Source organism: Leuresthes tenuis, unplaced genomic scaffold (assembly GCF_036924035.1).
Source record: "Leuresthes tenuis unplaced genomic scaffold, fLeuTen1.0.hap1 SCAF_17, whole genome shotgun sequence".
Lineage (NCBI taxonomy): Eukaryota > Metazoa > Chordata > Actinopteri > Atheriniformes > Atherinopsidae > Leuresthes > Leuresthes tenuis.
Window position 1 is genome coordinate 10,702,552 of NW_027325371.1, and position 17,245 is coordinate 10,719,796.

The 17,245-nt window shown below is 38.3% G+C and overlaps 2 protein-coding genes and 1 long non-coding RNA gene across 3 annotated transcripts; 2 read left to right on the top strand and 1 right to left on the bottom strand.

Moving 5' to 3' along the window:
* The first annotated feature begins 2,965 nt into the window (after nucleotides 1–2,965).
* Nucleotides 2,966–5,956, top strand: LOC140273279 (uncharacterized). Its single transcript, XR_011908019.1, has 4 exons — nucleotides 2,966–3,166; nucleotides 3,763–3,822; nucleotides 4,355–4,418; nucleotides 4,678–5,956. It is a non-coding gene; the product is annotated as an uncharacterized lncRNA (long non-coding RNA).
* Nucleotides 5,957–9,132: 3,176 nt separating this feature from the next.
* tnfsf14 (TNF superfamily member 14) lies at nucleotides 9,133–11,616 on the bottom strand. The gene is made up of 4 exons (XM_072368526.1): nucleotides 11,256–11,616; nucleotides 9,862–9,895; nucleotides 9,704–9,775; nucleotides 9,133–9,576 (listed from the first exon to the last, which is right to left on the bottom strand). The coding sequence occupies exons 1-4, from the start codon at nucleotides 11,481–11,483 to the stop codon at nucleotides 9,191–9,193; spliced, it is 720 nt and encodes a 239-aa protein (XP_072224627.1). The 5' UTR covers nucleotides 11,484–11,616; the 3' UTR covers nucleotides 9,133–9,190.
* A 3,126-nt stretch (nucleotides 11,617–14,742) lies between these two features.
* LOC140273075 (transmembrane emp24 domain-containing protein 1-like) lies at nucleotides 14,743–17,227 on the top strand. The gene is made up of 4 exons (XM_072368602.1): nucleotides 14,743–15,122; nucleotides 16,080–16,177; nucleotides 16,426–16,612; nucleotides 16,723–17,227. The coding sequence occupies exons 1-4, from the start codon at nucleotides 14,934–14,936 to the stop codon at nucleotides 16,939–16,941; spliced, it is 693 nt and encodes a 230-aa protein (XP_072224703.1). The 5' UTR covers nucleotides 14,743–14,933; the 3' UTR covers nucleotides 16,942–17,227.
* The last annotated feature ends 18 nt before the right edge of the window (nucleotides 17,228–17,245 follow it).

Here is a 17,245-nt window from a genome sequence, read left to right on the forward strand (position 1 = left end):
GCTCTTCCAGTGTGACTTAAACTCAATCAAACACTCGATAAAGGCTTACTTCTGCTCTAACAAAGCAAATGATGTCTTGTATCTCATTTCATAAACCACTGTGCACATGTATGATTTATTTTTTACTAGAGCTGCACTCATTCAGCATTACAGCCTTTTGGAGTTATCCTGCCACCTGCTGAAAGGATACAAGCTGTTGCATCTTTTCTCTAAATCTTCGTAGCATTTTGGCATCAGGAAGACTCTGGCAGTTTTTTTGTGGCACAGAAGTACTAAGGCCAGCGTTGCATTATTTTTTCAATGTCAATTTATCTAATGATATTTTTTTTTATACATCTATAGGTCTGAACATGTTGAAACATGATGAGCAAAATGAACGACCATCAAAGTTTTTTAAGGTTTTGTTGGGACAGAAGGCACAGCACGTATGGATTTGAGATACCACCATAAAGGCAAAATAGAGACATTATATGTTTATCAAAAATCTTGCAGAACCAATTTCTGTCTTGGATTCAGTCTGTTTAATAATTTTAGCTCTTATTACCGTATTATAGTTTCATATGTTCTCTGGATTGCTTTTAAATTGGCTTTAGGTTTAACGTGAAAAATAGCAACATTTAAGCTAAATCTATAATGGAAAAAAAAGAAACAGGGCATTGGGGGCCCTCCAGTTTGAAGTACAAAAACAACCTAGGTTTTAATTTTCTGTCTCCCTCTTCTATGTTCTTTTCATGAGCTGTAGATCAACTAGAAAGTGTTACATAAAGTAAAGAAAAACCTTTTCTAGATTGTTCTTTAACTCCAAGTCTTATTTGCAAATACCATGCCAGGAACAGCACAGAGCAAGTACAAAACACTAATAAGAACTCATTTTTGCTCAACTTCTTACATAAGCTTTTATTTACGAAGCCCTCAGTCTCTAAGTATGGGATGGGCATGCATTACATAAAGGCCATCCTGAATGGGGTCCTTGTGGTTGTCATTTAATTTCTGTGATTTTCGTTTCTTTTGATTTTGATGCAAAACTGAAAAAGTGTCAGAAAAAGAAATGAAAGGAGCAACTGATAATGAAAAGAAGACTGCAGTCAAATGTCAGATCAGTTTCCATTTTCTTTCAAGCATTTTCCATTTCTATTCTCTGTCCCTGAAGAATAATTGAGCTTCAAAACACAATCTAAGATACCACATAAACTCCTTTGTTATTATAAATATCATGCATTATAAGCACCTTTGTAATCATGTGGCTCCACCAAAGCTGTATTTTTTTAGATGTAGACTTTCTTTGAGAAATCATTGTGTCTTACTGACTTTAATCCACTAGGTGGCTGTAAACAATCAGTTAGAGAATTGGAGGAAGCAATTACATTGTGAATCAACAACACTCACTCCGGCTTCCTCCCACCACCCAAAAACATGCATTTTAGGTTAATTGGTACGAGCACGCATGGCTGTCTCGTTTGTCTCTGTGATGGACTGGTGACCTGTCCAGGGTATACCCTGCCTCTCACCCGATGACAGCTGGGACAGAAACCAGCCCTTTCTCAAAGATATCCATCAACGCTTCCTCCATATATATATATATTTTCAAATTTGCATCAATAGACTTCCTCTGTTTCTTTCAAATGAAACTATGATTCATTTAGGGTAATACCATTTGATCAGACTTTTGTTTGGAAAGTGTTACATAACCCGAAAATGCTGAGCTTTATTTCCATGATTTTTTTTTTTTAAATATTAGGCTGGTAAACTCAAGGGACTTCTTAGAATGCTTTATATGCACATGACTGGATACTGCTGACTCACATAAACACAACTTCTATTCTACTAAAAAAAGAAGACAAAAGGGAAAAAAGGTTTTCAGCCACTGTGGATCTAAGTGGGTAATAACTTTCTTTGTCACTTGAACGTTGATTGCAAGACATAAAGGTTCCCAGGTATTATTCTTAGGTCCTGATGACACATACCTGTTGAGTCTGATGACACATACCTGAACCAGAGCCCATCCTGTTTTTCTGCCATAAAACTTTCCCCAAACAAAGAACAAACAGAGAAAGTGAAACCACATTCACTGACCTCAACCAGAATTAAGATGCAGGTGGAACTTTTCAAGAAGTGCAAATAGTAAACAGCGTATTGACATTCTCCTAAAGTCGCTGTTTTTTTTTTTGTTACCATGACATTTAGTTTGATGCATTTGTTGCACAATCTTGCAATGTGAGATAGCAGATCACATACAGATAATACTGTTGACTGAATATGTGATTTTATGTGAATACATCATTATGCAGATATTGCTTACTGAAATGTTCAATCAGCACTATTTGGTGTTATTATGATGTAATAGTTCCTGTTTTTTTTAAGACTTTCTATAGTCTTTATTAGCCCCCAAACTGAAAAAAAGACAAAAAGGCTCATTTTAGATTTAGTAATCTTGAAAATTTGAATTGCGAATTATTGCACTAGATTATTGTTTAACACTTAGAGTGATTCCAGTAGCACATAATCTTGATCCAGACTCATTTAAGCACATTCATTGCATATGTGTTTGATAGAAACACATATTTGGGGAAAAAGGAGATACAGAGAACAAAAACAACACACATACACAATTCAACATTATTCACAAAGTCTTATGAAAAATAAGGAACTGAGAGATTCACTTTGGTTGTAATTCATGTCAAAGTTTCTCTCTCCCTTTGTCCCTGGTAGTAAGTTTTGTTCCTCCTTTTGTGTGAGTTGTGGTGGGTGGGAGAAAAGGGCCAACCCCAGATGCAGATATAATCACATCCTGAAGTATCGGTCTTCTGTAACATTAAGGGGAAAGCACCATTTGGACTGCTGTTTGTTCTGTAGTTACTTAGAGCACGGCAGAACACAGTCAGTCATTAAAACATCCTCATCATATGTACGCAGTGAGCTCAGGAAGCGAACACACCGCTTGGGTGCACAAAAGAGGAAACTCGGGACCTGTTCAATCGTCATTTCTTAACATCTGTCTTCCTGCACTACCCAGGCTCAGATTGCTCTGAACGCTGCCGTCGGACAGACGATGCCACAGCACACACAGCAGTCCCTGGTCTATATCCTCTTGTTGTGGACCACCCTCATTTCCATAATCCAGGTTGTGTTGATCACCCTCTTCTTCACAGCAGGACAAAATGGCTGGGTGAGACTTCTTAAAGTAGCTTCATATTCAAGTGTATTAGGGTCTTTAATGATGAGACACCAAGTTTACATTTTAAGCGTTTACTTAACTATGTCAAATTTGAATGAGTGAACATGACAGCGACAATGCTGGTATGCTTAAAATACCTGTGCAGTTCATTTGCTCTTTCATGTGGTTTGATAGAAGTATAACTGGTGTGAAAAACACCTTTGTATGTGGTCTGTAGTTGGCTACAGACCCCCTTTATAAGGCTCAGATAGTAAAAGGTATCTCATTTTGTTCAGATAGAAATGTCTTTTTTTATCAATCCATTACCCAAAGACAATATAAAGTCATAAAAAATGAAGTAATACTGAAGCATTTCTGGGGTAATAAGCTAACATGTTTTAGTGTCTAATATAAATACAGGAGGATGGTTCTATTTGACAATGACTGACTGTTTCTACAAGCATTTGATCTTCTTTGCTAGATTTAATCAGTGTCATTTTGAGAGCTTGAATGGAATTTTTTTTTGCATCCGCAGTTAGGCCAGTTTTTTCTAAACCTTCCTGAGTAACACATCATGCGTATATATGTTGTGCTTCTATTTTTTCCAGTCTCTGAACAGTAGCCCCAACAGTAGCACTGTAGAACCAAACCCCACAATGCAATCTAAGGTATGCTACACATCTTTCGTAAAAATAACTACAGTTTCAGAGATTGTGTATTACTGATCTCACTGAGTTCAGTTTAATACCCCCATAATCTGAATAAACATTCTTTTTGAGTTCAAGAAATCATGTTGTAGGAGGTAGTATATATATATGTGTGTGTGTGTGTATATATATACATATTTACAGTCCCTATACTGCAGATAATTAAATCCTGCAGGGCAAGCAGATGAATCTCAAATTGCTCCCATCTCCTTCTGAGTTACTTTTTCAGTCTAACCACGCTCCTCACCTCTTGGAGGAAGCACAGTGACGTCATTGCCACATTCGGGGAAATGCCACTAAACTAAACTAAACTGTTGTCTCTTCATTTTCCTTCTGAAGATAGTACATAATGTATGCTCACTTCAAAGGTATTAGTCACATCAACAAGTTAAATGAAATGTAACTTTTTTGTTGCTGGTTTGTGTGTCACTGTGGAAGAACAACATTCTATGTTGATATTCTAAGAGCAATATATCTTTTTTCCTTTTAACAGCACCGCTCCAATGATGGGCTTCACTTAGGAAAAGGCAAAATGCTCACCTTTACGGCTACTGAAGGTAAAAATTTCAAAGGTAATAAATGTTTAGTAGGTCTTCATAAAATAACGCATACAAATGAGTCAGGTTGTTGGCAATACAATTAATGTCCTTGTTAGAGGAAACATGTAATTCCAGCATATGCTATTTCACCAATATAATGACAACTAAAAACAGTATATTTGTGTTTGCTTAATGTGAAATTTTTTCTCAAAATATTCAGAATACTATTCAAGAAAAGCACTTTCATAGCTAACAGCAGCTTTTCTATCACCAACAGCAAGTAGTACAATTACATGGCTGTCACCAGATCCAGCTACAGGTGTGATTTCAAAGTCAGGAGAAATTCTCAAAATAAGAAAGGATGGATACTTCTTTCTAAATCTTCAGGTGACACTGAATGTGTGTCAAAATGAAAATCACTCTCACAAAATGGAGCACGCGGTGAAATTGAAGTTCGACGACAAAGTTGTGCTGGAGGGTTGTATTAACACAAAAACAAACAGCACAGGCTTGCTCAGCAAGGTACAGGAGCTATATGCTGGAGGGAGCTTGGTGGTGAACATTGACCCCCCATCATCGTGTGTTAGTACAAGGGATTCTGTGACCCACCTGGATATCATCTTTATGGATAAGCCTTGAATTTAGTTCACAGTGGCCTCATTCCCACGGGCACCTGTCCATCTCTGGACCCCCTCTCAAGCAACCCTGCTCTGGCGCAAAGACGGTTGAGTGTACTTATTGTTTGCTTGGGACTGAACCGGCATCTGTCTCTGCATTTGGATCATCACGTCAGCAAACGTCTTTCTGCAATCACAAAAAGGGGGTGTCACAGAGAGGGAAAGAAACAGCTGGATTCAACATTGAAGTTTTTTGTTTGTTTGTTTGTTTTTACCCATGGATGGGTAAAAATTCCCCCCTTTTGAATTTATGAAAAAGAAAATCCAAACTTAAAGTGAGAATCTATAGCAATTTATGTTTTTTTGTAATTCTTTTGTCTAGCGAATTAGATGTACTGGACATCCATTCCAGAATTAGTCTGAAGTTACCGTTGTCACTACAAATCTGTCTGATGTTATGCTTATGGGTGGACTTTTCTAAATTCACACTGAAAAAGTTCTGTCAAAATAGCTATGCTGTAGGTTTGGTGGGATTTTCCCTTGTATGTTTTGAAGTTGGATTGTTCTCATTTTATCTCAAACTGCTTTGATCAAGAAACCACTTAAAATTGAATTTCTTGGTTCAATTTTTTTCACATTTTCAAATGAGTTGTAAGAATGTATTATTTTGCAGTGCCACAATTATTGGCAGAAAACCTAACTTTTCAGCTAAATGTTGTTATTTGCACAGTTCCTTCTTGCTTACTCCTGATTTATTTCTCAGTATGTTTTGAATAGTGTGAATTTATATATTTATGTTGTATTTATTTATTTTTTGGTCCCAAAATATGTACAGGAAATGTGCTGCATATAATAAGATTCCATTGACAGATCAGCTGAAATCCAATTAATGTCTGACATTGTGTGATAAAGTGTCTCACAGCACAGATTATATTATATAGTTAGAGTCACTGGAATGTATTAACAGTGTTTATTTAAGACATGCTAGAACATCTCGTCAAAAGTCTATTTTAAAATGTACAAACTAGAATATATGGGTCCTTTTGTCATAATTTTGTGGAATTTTCACTGGTTTTCACAGTCTGTTACTTCTTCCTCCTTTGTCTTCGTTACCATGACACTCACAAGTGTTACATTCTAATAGTCAACATTTTAAAGTGAGACCTGACCAAACTAACCTTCAAAATTCCTTGTCTTTATTACACATTTTGTTGCAAGAAATCTGAGGTCATGGAGGTCAATGCGGAAGGTTTAGTGCATTAAGAGAAGTTGAAAGAAATTTGTTACTGATTTTCAGTCATTTTAATGCATCGAGATACTACTTGTGCATTTAAAAAGGGATTGGATTTGTTTAGGGAATCCTTAAATAAGTTTGTTTTTTAATTTTTTAGATTTGAGTATATTAACAGAACTGCTGTTCTGTTAATGAAATATAAAAATGTCCTGGTGAAAAATGTTATTTTCTGTACTCTTTGTATTACTTTTGATGTGTTTAAAAGCCTCCCAATGTGGCGCAAAATTAAATGAATTAGTTTTGCTTTCGACTGTTCGATGAATCATTTTTGAGACCCTGAGATTACAGTGAAAGTGAGATCATAAATGAACGGTGGGATACCACAAAACCACTAATTTAAAATGACAGGGGGACCCTGTCACATGCTGTCGAAGAACATACCATCTAGACAGAGCACATAGAGAACTATGTATAAACATCCACCATCGCATCTATTGATTTACATCACAGTGATAAAAATGGAAAAGAATTGCAACAAAAAGGTCACTGGAACATGAAGCTAGTCATCAAGGTCAAGAGGTATATTTTCCAAGGTATAAGTTTTGTCAGATAATGTTTCTTTTTCAAACCTCAGTCACAAACTCCCATTTCTCAAGCTACTGTAGCCACCACAACTTTCGATTACACAAGATAGAGCTCCAAGATTTTGATCTCAAATGCAGATAGATGAAATACCCAGTTACCACCACCCACTCTGTCTCACTTATTAGAGGCCTCTGGCCCATTTTGGTTTGTTCCTACCTTTGTTTTTCAAAGTGACATTCTGTATCCACATGCAGATTCGTGGCAGTCTGGGTGAGAGTCTAATTTCCACCCAAACATCATGGAGCCACAGTCATCAAAGAACATAAACCAATGAGATGGCAACATCTTAAATCCAGCTCCCAGATTTTTATGATTATTAGCCAAGTCAGCAAATGGTGTGAAGGTTTTTAATTCAAACATCTAATTTAATTGAAAATGATTTACTCCAACTCATCACCAAAGAGACCCTCTCAATGCTTTACTCAACTCGAACCTCTGCTCTCTGCTGTTCACCCTTTGATCTAGAGCCCAACGCAAGGGGACAGCATTTAGTCACGGACCATTTTCAGAGTATCACGACCACCTCTCTCACTTTTACTTTTAGCAGTCACGTTGTTTTTTAGGCAATGCATGTTGTGTCATTGTTGAAAAAAGCTTCTAAAAAAATAAAAGCTTTACTTCAAAAGAGGTGTACAAAAGTGACAGTGTTTAAACAGATTTTTATCTGACAACACAAACCTGCATTTATTATAGGAAAATGTTGCTCTCATACACGGAAGTGCGTTTTAAAATATAGCTACTGACAGAGAACTCTCATCCCACACAAATTTTCTGTACAAGTCATGTTTAGTTTAGAAATTAACTGTGATGTGGTATGAATCCCAACCACACAGCTGATACAGCTCACCCTTCTTTGTAATTCCAGTCTGACACACCTCACAGGTCAATCAGTGATGGAAGATTATGACTCACGCATTCATTTATCACTCAAAGAGACTGTAAGTGAAGGCGAAATGTCATTTGATAGATACGTGAACTAATGAGGCTTACATGTTTAACTCGTACGTATAGCCAGACTTTGGAGGGTAACTACTGTCTCAGTGGTAGGAAGTGTTTTCCTGATATGAAAAATGAGTACCGTGTGTGAGAGGGAAAAATAATTTGAGGTTTTCACCCACTTCTATACACTTTCTCACACACATACAGGTCCACAGTCCTGCAGCAGAACATTTCCCCCAGCCATTGCTCTACGGGTCTGGGGTTGGAAAGTGAGTCAGGCTATCTTCTGCTGACACCCTCCTCCCCCCCAGCAGCCCCCACTACCACTTCCTCTTGAGTTTACAAATATACAACTCTGTGGGCGTTTTCATGAGCGGCTTCTTCGAAGAGCCACAGATGAAGGGAAAGCACAACAGTAACCGTGTGAGGGTAAGAAAGAAAGCACTTAACAGGGGTAATAAGGCATTTTGTTTGCACAGACCTTGTCTTCAGATGTGTCATCAAGGCAAATAACTGAAAATTTGAATTTGAAGTAGATAAAATCCCTGGCCTAAATGTGTGAGGGACACATTCAACCCTAATATAAAGAAATAAAAAATGTGCATCTAAACTGTGAACAACATCATGGGAGAACCCCCAGTGGCCTGAACCTGTGAGGTCCACAATGCAGCAAGAACAGGTTCAGTTTGATGTGTTCATGTCACTGTGCAATTAAAAAAAAATACCCTGTGCACAGTTTCTGCTGTGTGGTTAGAGTAAGTGTGCCACATTTGCTGCAATTCAGACCACTTAACTTTAAGCATAGCCTCACCTGATAGGACAGGAAGTGAATATATTTGAGTTGCAAAAGCAAACATGCTTTCAAATAATATCAAATTTGTTTATTTCATTACATTATTGTGCATAAATACAGCAGAATTAACATAGTTGCATCTGGGAGGAATAAATAAATATCACACACTTTGTGTTATAGCAAAAAAAATTGATATTTATACTAATTTATACTTTTGATTTTTAATTTTAGCATAAAGACAATTTATATATATTTTTTTTTAACAATATGAAGATCACAAAGACTTAACAATCTTTCGTTATTCAACACACTGAGCAATTTGATTTTGATTATGTATCAAAGTGAGTTTAAGAATGCATATCAAAGTTTGGTTTCACTGTTAAAGGGGAATATTTCACCCACAGGCAGAAAGCCACCAGCACAGTCCACCCCTCGTAACAAGCCAAAGCACAAAGAGCATTTCATTTTATCTTCTTTATCATTTTAAATGTCAAACAAAATCTGTGGAAGGCATTATCAAACAACTAAATCCTATTTTAAGCATTTAGCTTTTCTAGGATATCTATATCATATACGCACCGAAGACATTCTCTGAGGGTTTGTATCGTATAATTTTTGCCGTGTTACTGACGTTTACATGAAGAGCGTCATTTTTGGAGAGATGAAACACTCCACCCAGGTAACTGTTGGATCTCATTACGCTTGATGCTGGAGAGGATGTCCTGGCCTGCAGCAAGTTAATAAATCCTCCAGCATACTTTTCTGTATGTAAATTAACAAAATGGTGAAAAAGGCCATGGTCTGAGAAGAAGACCTTTGAATAGACATAGTAGTAACCCTCTTCCAGGATGATAAGGTTTCGGTTTTTGTACTCCATTTCATAGAGGAGAGGGTCTGCATTCACGCTCCATGCCATGATATGTTTGTCATGAACAACATCTTGTCCATCTGAAAAATAAACACGTTTTTTAGAATACTTTAAATCCTAATTGGGTGTTAGTAGAGTGGTTTATTTCCTTTTTAGGTACTAAAGTGAACATGATATGAACAAAAGTGACAAAAATGCTGGTTTCACCTGTCAGATGTGCAACTGGTTTGGAGGGAAGAATATCATGACTGGGACGTTTAGTGGGAGAGGTAACACCACCTTTGAGAAGAAGACATTACATGGAAAAATTTGAAAAAAAGAAATGGCAAATATTTAGGAATTGTGCAAATAGTACTGAGACATACTTCCGATGAGCTTGGAGAATGCTTCTTTGGTGTCCTGCAGTGGGTGGGGAAAAAAAAAACTCTGGTTCACCTTTTTGCATTGACATGTTTGTATTTGTGAGCAACAAATGCAAACTAAAATCATTTCATCTCAAAATGCATGAAAGAAAGATGTCATAGTCAAAAACTGCATTAAATATGAGCGGATCTTTAAAGTCGTTTCACCACATCATTGGCTGAACACAGTGTCTATGTTCTGCAGAGCACTGTTGGAAAGTAGGACAGGGCAGCCTTGCTGATAATGAGTAAAAGGTAGATCACAGTGATGATACGGGAAATAGACAGCTTCCTTTGCGACACCATCTCTTGTTAGAGTATGTGCTGTCTATACCAACGTCTGCTCGGAAGGCCAAGTTTCCTCCCCCAAAACTCGTGACTGCTGCCCTCAACCAAATCATGAGCATTGCACAAGAAACTGCACCATAGCCATAAGGGGGTAAAGTGACCATCCTCCCACCAACAGAGCATTTCCCAGCCCACCCCAAAGACGTCAATGGAATTCTTGTAAAGAGGCCTTATCTAATGTACTTCTCCATCTCTGTTCTGCTCTCTTCCCCATTATAGTGAAATTAATTCACCATCAGCAGTTTTTTGAGAAAAAAAAATATTCACATGATTAGAGTAAAAGTTCGGTTTCTGTCATGAGAGAGCTTCAGTTTATACATAATTTATGTATTATATTTCATTTACGAGCCCCACAAATAAATGTTATATAAAGACACGTGATATATGAAACAATATCACACCATGACACTCACACCATGACACTGGGAAACAATCAGGATGACTTTTGAGTGGTTGAAGTTTCCACTTTAGAAAAACCACCGCTAAGTGTTCCTTCATTTTTGACTCATGTTTTACACTCACTTAAAAATCATAATCCAACTGTATAAATTTTACATGTCTTAAGAAATCTTTTTATCACCAACACATTACGTGTGACCGTATACTTTCTGACATAATTTTTACATTTTTCAATATTTGTCTTCGAATCTTATCTTCATAAAAAAAAAAGTACATTCAGTTAAATTCAGGTTATCACAGTACAAGTTTAGGCCTAATCAAGTATCATTCAAGTGGCTGATTCTGATGATGAATACTCATGGCTAGCATTTAAGAGAAAATTTAAATAATTTTTCATAAAAATAGGAACCATGACAAAAAAAAGCGAGAAAAAAAGAAAGAAAGAAAGTGATAATAGGTAGTAGAACTGAATAATGAGGGCTTATGATGAAAAGTAAGGTTCAGTTAGCCTCAAAGGGAATGTAGTGGAAGAACAAAAAAAGAAATCAAAAGCACGGTCAAAGAATCACAAGGTGAGGTTGCAAAGTGCTTTGTTGGCTGATGATACTTACAGATTCAGTTTTATACAGACGATAGATCAAACAGGCTTCTATGAGCATGCCACACAACGCCAGGCTCACCAGCAGGAACAGCAGGGTCTGTGCTACCCCAGTACGCCTCCCCCTTTGGCTCAACCTAGGAGGCACAGGAGGCAGTGTAGCATGGGTGTCCACCACATACACAGAAGGACGACCACTGTCATCCATAGCCTCTGTGGTCTTTGAGACGCTGAAAAACATTTCAGTCTAAAGCTACCCTCCACAAGTCAAGGCTGCTACTTCAAAGGGGCTGCAGATACCAATAAGAGTCTTAACAGACAGTGGTGTGAAAAAGCTGAAAATGGGTGGGCTCTCTTCTTGTTGCTCCACGGTGAAGAGTCAGATAGAAAAAAAGATTCAGATGCAGAAATCTTACGCTGTGTCACCTCAGCACCTGTGGTGACTCAAAGATCTACTGTAACTGTAAACATCAAAATGAAACTGTTCGTGTGAAGTTTTTTTGTCAATTCATCATGTATGAAGACTTATGGTAGAGCAAAATGAATAAGTTGAAGACAAGACACAAAGCATGTTAACCTCCGCTTTACACCCTCCCACTTCATTGCAATGTTGAAATATCTCCAGTCACACTTCCTCTCTTTTGCACCCTCTCTGTAGCTCGTCTGGTGGTCTATCAGTAACAAACGAAAATCAAGTTTAAGATCCTTATCTAAACCACATATCATTTATGCGACGCATTCAACTCTTTTTGTCTACAGGGACTGAGAATAGTTGCAGTCTACCCCTGCAGATTTTGGTTCGGGCATCTATATTGATAGATGTAATATTCTTCAGTTTCCAGATTCAACTCCCAGCTGGGGCCTTTCTGTGTGGAGTTTGCATGTTCTATGTATCCCGTGTATGCATGGGTTCTCTCTGGGTACCCCGGCTTCCTCCCACCGTCCAAAAACATGCATGTTAGGTTAACTGGTGACCCTAAAATTGTCCTAAGGAGTGAGTGTGAGCGTGTGTGTGGTTGTTTGTCTCGTTTCTCTCTGTGTGGACGGACTGGCAACCTGTCCAGGGTGTACCCCGCCTCTTGCCTGATGACCGCTGGGATAGGCTCCAGCCCCCCCGCATCCAGACAGTTGGATTAAGCGGGTATAGAAAATGGATGGATGGATGGATGGATTCTTCAGTTGAAAAAGCAAGTACAACATTAAAATCTTTGTTTATTTATCTACTTATTTTCACATATAAAGCTCTTCATGACCAAACTTCATTGCATCTTACAGATCTCATCCCATTGGGGTTCTCTCCCTGCACCTTTCTGTAGATAAGAATGACTCTGCACCTGAGAATATTCATATAAAGGGAATTATTCAGTATTTCTATGTAAAGTGCCTTGACAGGGCTTTTTGTTGTGAATTGTTGCTGCACAAATAAATGACCGAACACCTTGGCCTCAGAGACTAGTATTGCCACCCTCAGCAGACATAACTTTTTATCTTGCCACCCCTTGCTCAGTCTCTGAGACAGCAATGCAACCTCAAACCATAACATTGCTTTCGCACATTGACACCAACGACTGCAAACATTACAAGAACATTTTGGCACTCCAGCAGACCTTTATTGTATCAAACATTCTGTGCCTGTGCTGATTTTTGGACTGAATTGGCAGTCATTTGAAATCTATGCAACTTGGCGACCTTTTCAAATCCTGTGCCAGAGCCATAAACATCTGTGACTTTTATTTCTTTACTTTTCATTCAATTAATGGTATTATTGATCTGTTATTTTCCTAGCAGTCCCTTTAATCCTAATGACAGCACTGTCATTACGATCTGTATCTCTTAGATAGTTATGAGAGGCTCCTCTTGACACTCCCTGAGGACATTGTAATTATTGATTCCTAAACTGGAATGCTGGATTTGTGTTCTATAGATTTCAAAGTGTTATAGTTGAAGAGCTGCACTTAGTTTTTTTTTTCTTCATGTGACTGATTTTCTTTCTTTCATGATTAAATTGCCACAGAATGTCCATTTCAAATGTCATTTAATTTGTAAATCACATCTATTCCCAGGGAATGTTAGAATGCATTGTATTGTCAACAACATCATCAGATGAACTAAATCATAAAAACTTGACAATGATGATGCGATATAAAAAAGAACCTGAGCAGGTGCACTGAGAAAGGCTGTTCTGCTCAAAGTTAGAAGTGTCACCAAAATAAAATGGTGCATTATCGCCTGAATAAAAATTATGATATTTTTGGCAATAAAGCATCTTCTCAGGCATGTTTATATATATATATATATATATGTTCTACTAATTGCTTAATTATCTAATCTGTATATGTCTACTGTGTACCTCTAATATGACCCAAAGATAGTTAAATAACTCGAGTGTGGTATAATCTGTCATAGTCCAGAGACCTAAGATATGTCCTAAATTCCTGTAACTCAACATTAAGAAATGTCACTCAAAGTTTGCATTATTAGTTTTAATAAAGTTTTAATCAATTTCCAGTTATGTCAAGCATTATTAATGTCACACCACTAGTTGTAATTCACTAATATAGGAAAGGACATTTCAGTCTGACATATTTAACTTAGAGCAGTACCCAATGCCCTGATAATATGAAGTTCTTTTTACCAAAGTGCCTGTTAAACCTCCTGTGGTCGTGCCCCACCAGGTGGTTTCATGTTTCAGTGATTTCCCCTTTGTGGTACTGTCCTGTTTTCAGCAAACATTGGGGGTGCTGCAGTATACTGGTACTGATGATAATCATGAGCATAAAAGATTGAAATATTGATTTTCTGTTGATAACACCTATATGGTGATATTGTGATTTGATCTCATCATAAACCAAATTCTTATTGAATGGAGATCGTTTTTAAAACACCTTCCCTCTTATTGTGAGTGTGATTCAGCAACAATATTGTTATAGTGAATGCTTTTGGACAAGTTGATCATGTAGTTAAAATCAGATATAGTGTCTAGCCTAATAAACATAAAATAAATCAATTCCCTCCCCATGCTGGTAAAGAATGTGCAAACAGCCTACCACTGAGCCATGCAGTAACAATTGGTGGCTGTATAATGAATAATGAAGCACACCCAGTTTAATCATTTACACTCATTCTGACTTGATGACCTTTTAAATTAACTGCATTTTGCCCTCATAAATGATGTATTATTTCTGTATTTACCGACATGTATGGGGCCCTCGGTTCATAAACCATTGTTAAGTTCTTCCATCCATCACAGCTGTGGCTGTGCGCCACCTAAAGGTTAAATACGGGTTAGTACAGCTTCTTTTTGGATAAATACCAACACAAAAAAGAACAGTGCAAGTATACCTCTATTTACAGAAAAGAAAAATTAAAGGGTAAAATATCTGTCGTTTTATCATCATCCCAATTACAGTGCAGGTCCTCAACTCGTGATGTAAAGCCTGGTTGCTGTTTGACAGATCTCATTAGTTGCTGTGAGTGTGAAGTCCAGACCGCAGAGCGCTATTGATCCAAAGTTTGCGGCTCCATTCGCGCAGCTCTGACTGAGGAAACTACTTCTGTCAGGCTCCCTCTTCAACCGTTGGAGTATGACAGGAAGCAATTCCACACATTCAGACAGCTTGGCGTATTGTGCATGCATCACAAAGACGAAAGTCGCTCAGAGTTTGTGGAAGTGGGACAAACTTAATAGACTATGCCCTGCCACTACAACACAGTGGCTGCGTCCGCACGGCTCTGTTTCATGGTATGTCTAACTCTGACCGTAGGTTTGACTTCTGGTTCGGAGCCAAATCAAGAGTTTACGTTTCTATTACCTGCTGGCAGCACGGAGTGCTTCTACCAAACAACCACAAAGAACGACAGCATGGAAGTTGAATTCCAGGTAAATACAAACGTGTTCATCTCTCTCTCTCATGTGTACTTGTACCTTCTTTGGTATGATGATCGGAGTAGTTTGTTGTAAGTTTGTGAATAATGTTCGGTTGAACAAGTGAGCAGGTTGAACTCTGGTCTTTCTGGTAGTGAGATAAGAAAACTGCTGATGCCGTCTGAAGAAACCTGTTTAATACTATTAAGACTGAGCAAAGAGGTATGACGGGAAAAGAAAAGAAAGAAAAAAGAGGTACCTAATTTGCACCTGTATAAGGTAAAGTTGTGTGAATAAGATGAAAAAAAGTACACCCAAATATATAGCAACCATATTGTATTAAAAAGGAAGGTTTAAAACAAAATAAAAAAGCCTTGTGTTTGTAGTTTTTAACATGATATGTACTATTGCTTTAAAGTCAAAGCACACGCGTCCTCGTTATGTATTTTACTGCAGACACTTTATGGTCGTGACATTTGCATTATTTCACCTCCTGCCATCACACCGTCAATGCACCCTCTGTGTTGGTGTAAAGTTCTTCCTGCCTCCTTTGACGTGGTTTTTGGTTTGTGCGCATGGCATCAGAGAAGTCTAACAAAATCATTGGGACAACCTCACCTGCAAAGCTAAGACTGGATGCTTTGAAGGCAGCTTCTTCTTTAGGTGGAACAGTGCAACTGAAAAATGACCACAGCACCTGACCGTGGGGCCATTTATCAAACCTCTCGTACTGAAGCCTAAAGTGATGAAATTTTAAACTTTCCTTTCAGGGGTTCTGAACTCTGAACTTGTGGTCATCTTCAGCCGGTGATATCTCAGTGATATTATGTGAGCTTGGCTGTTGCTTGGGTTGCTATCAGGTTTAATTTGAATTTTAGGCAGGTGCTCTGGAATGAAAAAGTGATGATAACGTTGAATATGTGAGGAAATGTGTATGAAATGATCTGACCTCAGTCACGGTTTCTTTTACAGGTGATAGCAGGGTCAGGTCTGGATGTTGGCTTTGCCCTCATTTCACCCAGCGGATACAGATTGATCTCTGACTTCAGGAAGTCTGATGGCATCCACATGTGCGTCCCACCCCCACTCCACTGACACATTTATAGTTTGTTTATACCTATGAATAAATAGACTTAATTTTAGACGAGGATAGGCTTAATTTGTATATGCGTACCATATTTAGATCATGACAAATGTGTTAAAAGAGATTAAATGACGGAGAACGGAACAATTCCTACTCCCTATAAGATCACCTGGAAATCATTCTTTGCTATTTTGTTTGAGTTAGTTTCAGCAGTTGTATTGTCTCTTCCTACAGGGTGGATCACACAGAGGATGGAGACTACCGGTTGTGTTTTGACAACAGCTTCAGTAAGCTGTCGGAGAAGATGGTGTTTTTTGTGGTTGCCATTAATAGTCAGAGCAACACAGGTGGAGGCAGAGATGAGTGGGCGGATGTTACCGTGACAGAGAGCATGGTGGAGTACCAACTGGATGACATCAGGGTGAGATGGAAAATACTGTTCCCTTCACACCAACACTTATCTAACGTCATGTCTTCTTTACGCCAGCCATGTCTTTCATCACCGTCTGTCTGCTGCTCTTCCTCCTCCAGGCGAGGATGGACTCAGTGTATCAGCACCTGGAAAGGAGCCGTCAGGTCCAGACAGCGCTGCGGACCTTTGAGGCAAGGGACCGCTACCTCCTGGAGGACAATCTGTGGCGGGTGTCCTTCTGGTCCTGCCTAAACCTTTTTGTTATTCTCACTGTTGGCGTTGTTCAAATTTACACCCTGCGACGCCTCTTCGATGGCACCAAGCGGGTCTGCACCTAGTACAACTCCATTAATGACACTTTTTCTGTCTTCACATCAACACCTGAAATCACTCTGCAGTACGGTAATGTGTGAATGCAGTTATTCAGGCCTACTGTACAAAAGCACATAAAGTCAATTAAACAGTCATTTTTTCAGAAATGTCATCAGGGAAACTACGAAGCCACAGCTGTTCTCACTTTAATATTTTTTTTTTTATTAAATTCCCAACACTACCACAGCAGTCTTGGCTGTTTTTGTAATGAAAACCAGCAGCCAAATCAAACCAAAATATTATGACCCTCACCTGCCATAAGTGCATGTA

What these genes read in the sequence shown, in the direction of transcription:
- LOC140273075 (XM_072368602.1), top strand. Translation starts at nt 14,934, where the DNA reads ATGCCCTGCCACTACAACACAGTGGCTGCGTCCGCACGGCTCTGTTTC. An exon ending in AAGTCTGATGGCATCCACAT is followed by an intron (nt 16,178 to 16,425) that starts GTGCGTCCCACC and finishes CTCTTCCTACAG; the next exon opens with GGTGGATCACACAGAGGATG. An exon ending in ACCAACTGGATGACATCAGG is followed by an intron (nt 16,613 to 16,722) that starts GTGAGATGGAAA and finishes TTCCTCCTCCAG; the next exon opens with GCGAGGATGGACTCAGTGTA.
- tnfsf14 (XM_072368526.1), bottom strand. Translation starts at nt 11,483, where the DNA reads ATGTTTTTCAGCGTCTCAAAGACCACAGAGGCTATGGATGACAGTGGT. An exon ending in GTCTGTATAAAACTGAATCT is followed by an intron (nt 9,896 to 11,255) that starts GTAAGTATCATC and finishes CACCCACTGCAG; the next exon opens with GACACCAAAGAAGCATTCTC. An exon ending in ATTCTCCAAGCTCATCGGAA is followed by an intron (nt 9,776 to 9,861) that starts GTATGTCTCAGT and finishes TTCTTCTCAAAG; the next exon opens with GTGGTGTTACCTCTCCCACT.